Source organism: Centropristis striata, chromosome 13 (genome assembly GCF_030273125.1).
Source record: "Centropristis striata isolate RG_2023a ecotype Rhode Island chromosome 13, C.striata_1.0, whole genome shotgun sequence".
Taxonomy (NCBI): domain Eukaryota; kingdom Metazoa; phylum Chordata; class Actinopteri; order Perciformes; family Serranidae; genus Centropristis; species Centropristis striata.
Window position 1 is genome coordinate 18,452,845 of NC_081529.1, and position 5,819 is coordinate 18,458,663.

General features: G+C 39.0%; 1 protein-coding gene across 1 annotated transcript in view; it reads left to right on the top strand.

Moving 5' to 3' along the window:
• hao1 (hydroxyacid oxidase (glycolate oxidase) 1) overlaps nucleotides 1–2,198 on the top strand; it is a 5,393-nt gene extending 3,195 nt beyond the window's left edge. Inside the window, exons 6-8 of the mRNA XM_059347627.1 lie at nucleotides 1,279–1,437; nucleotides 1,715–1,784; nucleotides 1,914–2,198. Coding sequence (XP_059203610.1) covers nucleotides 1,279–1,437; nucleotides 1,715–1,784; nucleotides 1,914–1,981 — 297 coding nt within the window. The 3' untranslated portion in view covers nucleotides 1,982–2,198. The remainder of the gene's footprint in view (nucleotides 1–1,278; nucleotides 1,438–1,714; nucleotides 1,785–1,913) is intronic.
• The last annotated feature ends 3,621 nt before the right edge of the window (nucleotides 2,199–5,819 follow it).

A 5,819-nucleotide genomic window follows, 5' to 3' on the forward strand; every position in this document is an offset into this window, starting at 1 on the left:
TGTGTGTGTGTGTGTGTGTCTACAAGAAATATGCCTTATTACAGACTTACAAAAAACTTAAATATGGTAGTAATAGTAATAGTAATTAAGTAAGTAAACTAACTACTCTTTAAAGACTTAACCATTTTTTTTATTGTCAACAAATCCCTTTAGACAACACAAAAATCAGCAATGTGTTATTGTACCTCTCAATACTTTCTGACTTGGCTGGAAGTGCCTTGCAAAGTCAGAGAAGATATTGATATATAATGATGCCAAAATGGCAAACTTCAGCACCAAATGTTTTGAACAAATAGTATCATCAACCCAGAAATTACTGCAACAACCCAAGGGACATATGGGACATAATTGAGCTTCAGAAAACTATACCATAATGTTCTAAACCATTATAACATCTTAATGATATTACTTAATGATTAATTATTGCAGTGGTGAGCTGTATACCACTTGTGCCATCTACTGTTGACTTGCTATCTCCCCCTAAAAGTCCATTGCCCACACCTCCAATTCTGGGTCAATTATAGTCTGTTGATACATGTAGTAGTATAGTTTGTCCAAAAATAGTTCAGTAAGTTACTGAACACTCCTCCAGATACAAATGTTTCACACACACACACACACACACACATTTTGAGGTTAAAGGTCATAGGTTGCTGTATAAATAAATACTTGAAGAGGAATGTTTGTTGTAGGTGTGCTCCTTGTATATTATATAGTATCATAACATTACAAGTATTAATTGTTTGAAATCTCTGAAGAATCTCATCATAGTGTACACACACCGGCAGTAGCCCCCGTGGCCCTTTCAGAATTTCCCCAGAGGAAATTTTCTAGTTATTATAGTATTATAGTATTTCACCTAGATTTTAAAATGTGGCTGCAGCAACATAAACGAGTAAGCGCCTGGTAGCAACAGTGGTTCAAGTAGAGTCCGGTTGAACCGAACCATGTAGTGAAAATCAAGCATTTGATTTGTATTTTACATGGAACAGCAACCCTCCACTGCTTCTGTACATTCAGGAATTCAGCCACTGGTCCAGCGCTACTTCTGCAATGACAAATGACAAAGCATGGCACAGAAAGCAGTCAATGTACTAGGAAAATTCAGCTTTAAGCAGTTGACCCAATGCGTCAAGACAAGCGGGGGTCAGGCAAAAAAACCTGAGGAATCCAAAGCCCAAAATAAAAAAATAAAAAGAAATATAAAATATAACCAGACAACTTCCTGTCACAATACAACTCTTGAGTAGAGTTAAATGTGTGTGATTCTGTGTGTAGCTCGATGTGTTGGAGGAAGTGGTGACGGCGGTGCGGGGTCGCTGTGACGTCTACATGGACGGAGGAGTGCGGCGAGGAACAGACGTCTTAAAGGCCTTAGCTCTGGGAGCGAAGGCCGTCTTCATCGGTCGGCCGGTGCTGTGGGGACTCGCCTGTCAGGTGAGACCCAATCCGACCTGATGCCATGACATATCCATACAGTGTATATATATATATATATATATATATATATATATATATATATATGTATGTATATATTTCTATATAGAACTTATTGTGTGTGCAGGACTGAAACTGATTTTTTTTGTAAAGAAAAACAAAACACTTCCAAACTGATTGTATATGTTTTTCATGATAATTTTCATTAAGTGTAATTAACAAAAATACATGTCTCTAATTTGACACATGACCAAGCAAACATGTTGTGTGTGTCCAGGGAGAGCAGGGAGTTATAGAAGTTCTGGAACTTATAAAAGAGGAGCTGAGACTGGCTATGGCCCTTTCAGGTAACACACACACACACACACACACACACACATACACACACACACACACAAAATGACACTTGGTGTGTGTGTGTGTGTGTGTGTGTGTGTGTGTGTGTGTGTGTGTGTGTGTGTGTGTGTGCTCTGCAGGTTGTCGTTCTGTCTCTGAGGTGAGCAGGTCTCTGGTGAGGAGAATGGAGTTCACCTCCAGGATGTGATAGAAGCCTGCTGCAGACGACACTCATCTGTCTGATCACTGGACGTTCATCTGTCAAATTAATTTACATTTATTTTTTTGTATTTAGACCTGCTTGTTAAAATGACTGACAACTGGTTCTACTGAAAATAATAAATAATCCAATGTATTGTAAGACTGGATGTAATTCTGAAAGAAAAGTGTCACTTATTAAAAATGTTTTGGAATCACAAAGTAAATGCTGAGGATTTTCTTTTGGTCCAGCTGTTGTTTTCAAACTCAATCTCCAATCTTGTCTACTACTTAATCAGCAGTGAACAGAAACAGTTTCCTGTTTATGTCTGTAAAGTAAGTATCAATATGTGGGAACAACAATGTTTCTGGCTCAATTCAGTGTAATGAGATTACTCAAACACTAGAGGCCTCTACATGTCCACAATTAACATTTTAAATTGTCTCTGGGTAGGTTCAGGAATTCCTGGTTTGATTTCTCACATTATAGACACCACTGACTTAAAGACTACAGATTCCTTTATCAGGTTTTTAATCTTTATTTCCAATAAATTATTGTTTTAACTGTGTACTCTTGATAGTAGATGTACACCTTAGGGTAAAAAGTGACCAGCCATGACTAACTTAACTCCTAAAATAAAGCAGCATTATTGTATTTAAAACCACAAATTTATTTTCCACAAAGAAACAACCTGTCTTTCATCAAAAACTTTGTGAATATTTGGATTTCCCTCTTCACAGTTCAGAAAAACTGAGGAGAAAAATGACTTGAACTACCTTTAGGGATTGTAGTTATACAGTTATACAAGTAGTGTGTGTGTGTGTGTGTGTCGGTGTGTGTGTGTGTCGGTGTGTGTGTGTGTGTGTGTGTGTGTCGGTGTGTGTGTGTGTGTGTTTATGACATCATAACATTCATGTTAATGACTATGGGTCAGGCCTGTGTTAACCCCTCAGTAACTCAAAGGGCACCATTGATCCCTGCTGATATCATTGATTTGCTATTTGGAGTTGAATGGTTGATGACTTATTGATTATACAGAAAACGATGATTGGGTATTGATGGTAGTTGGAAAGGCTATTTATAAAATGTATCCCGTAACACATTATTGATTATCTCCTGAGTCCCAGTAATCAGTGTAATCCTTCAGGAATCCTGGTCTTGAAAATAATTACAAGAAGTGGCATTAGGTGATTTGTGACTTCTCTAAACACCAAAAACCAGGAACCACGGCACACTACATGGAATAAAAAGAGCAACTCTTTCTGGAGTCTGGAGATGTTTTTCAGGTGCAAAAAAACATTTTTTGTAGCGTATTTGATATTGGATTGGAATGAGAGCTAGAAATCCAGAATAACTCCCAGACTGCTTAGTTGTCCGTTGGTTAGTAAGCAAATCTAACTGGTGAAAGGAACATTAGGTGTAACCAAGGCCGCTTTAATGCACGGGCTTACCTGGGCTGAAGCCCAGGGGCCTCCCAAGTTAAGGGGCCTCCCATGATGAGCTGAAAAGGTCACATTGTTTTGTAACTTGTCAGGTTTTCTGTCAATCACTCTAATCGCACGTTACGTCACGCAATGTAACGTAACTTACGTGGCTGCTGATTGATCTAAATAAGCGGTGACCCACGTGCCCCCATAGCCTATGGCGGGTGGGCTTACCTATCAGAATGTCTATAGTTAGTTCTGGGGCATGTCCCTCTATGACTGTCAATCAAAGATTGAGTGGAAAAATTAAGCACCGGAGGTAGGTCGCTGTCCCACACACCGGGGGGAGCGGAGGAAGACGTGCAGGCCGGGAAGGCCGTGCAGGTGGATGTAGCGGGAGAGGAGCAGGGGACCGCCCGCAGCAGTGGAGGGGAGGAGGATTGGGGAGCACACGAGCCCCAGAGAGAGGACCAGGCTGCAAACCAGTCAGGGGGAGACCGAGACGAGTCAGATGACCCGTACAACAGTGACCCGGGCCGCTGGGGAAACAACAATGACCCAAAAGTGAGCGCTTTTAGGGCGAAAATGGGACCGGAGTCCTGTCAAAATAAAGACGCTAACGTGTCAGCATCGGAACGCCAGTATAAACAGCAGAAGATTTTTCTCAAAAATGCATTTTAAACGCAAACTGAGTAACGGAGAGTGTGTGCCCAGAGAATGGCTCTGTTATTCAACATCAGCAGGTACTGCGTTTTATAGCTTGTGCAGGTTTTAAACTGTTGTGGTTGTCAGTGGTGGAAAAAGTATTCAGATCCCTTACTTAAGTAAAAGTACTAATACCACACTGTGAAATTACTCCGCTACAAGTAAAAGTTCTGCATCCAAATCTTACTGAAGTAAAAGTAGAAAAGTATCAACATCAAAATCTACTTAAAGTATGAAAAGTAAAAGTACTCGGGTTATGCAGAATGGACCCACTATGATTGTTTTATATAGGCCTATTCTAAATATATTATTACATTATTTGTATTGGTGATTTAAAGTATGCAGTGTTTTAATTTTGTAAAGATTGGGCTCACTTAATTACTTAATATACTGTTAAAAGATTTAATTAAGAAAACGTCTTTACATTGATCATATTATGTTAAATCTCGACCTGAAAAGTAACTAAAGCTGGCAGCTAAATCCTAGAGTAAAAAGTACAATATTTGCCTAAAAATGTAGTGGAGTAGAAGTAAAAAGTTACATAAAATGGAAATACTCAAGTAAAGTACAAATACCTAAAAATTGTACTTAAGTACAGTACTTGAGTAAATGTACTTAGTTACATTCCACCACTGGTGGTTGTGCATTGTTTTTGAAATGCATATTTGCTTAGATGTTTGTTTAGATTATACTGCAAATCTTCTATTAATGTTGCTCAGTTTAATCCTTTTGGTACCTGGCATTAGGCCATGGTGCTGAATGGAGTGTGTTTGTGTGTCTTTGTGGGTGCATGTGATTGTTCACAGGGCCCACTGAGGCCAGAGAAGAGGCTCCTACTTTGATCTGTTGCTTTTCTTATGCTTATGCTGTTGTTATTAAGTTAATAAGTTATTGTTTGTTTGATTGTATGTTTGTGCAGACAGGTGATGGATGGTGATATTTTTCATAACATTGTTTAAAATCATCCTTTCATACATTTTGGTTTTATTATCACCATAAGTTGCTGTGTGTGGTTGTTAAATAAAGTGTCTTGTGTTTATTCTCAAGTGGGCTCAGTGATATGTTAATAACAATATTATTGTGTTTTCTGACTCAAAGAGGGGAAACTCACTGTTGTATGTCTCGAAAGAAACTAATGCATTTTGTGATGTAGATTACCTAGATATCACACTTTTTTTAAAATGAGACTCTATAAATCGAAGGGATGGGGGGCCTACAAATCTCTCAGCCCCGGGGCCTAACATTAGGTTAAGGTGGCCCTGGGTGTAACTAATATTAATGTGATGTTCCATGTAGGTTTAATCACAACTTCTTACGAATGCTACTGTTGCATTTTGCAAGCCTTTTTCAAAGGTTACAAGAAATAACCCAATACAGCAACACATGACTTGGTGACGAAGAAGGAAAGGCACCGCTGATCAGTCTTATTGTCGCAGGACGTGACTTGTTCTGAACTGCAATGTGGGATCCATAATAATGGGTCCAAAACTGAAGCAAATGGGTTCCATGTGTGTTGATATCACATGTCGATGGCTGCGACAGAGCAAAAGACTTCTACAATTCTACAATGTCATCTAGCAGAAGATTTTATCCAAAGCGACGAACATTTGAGAGATATTACAACAAAAGCAAAGATGAAGTCAAGAAACAACACAAGAGTAAGTGTCATGGGTTAAGTTTGAGTCCATTAGGACGTAAGTGGTTTTTGGGGTCTTGCG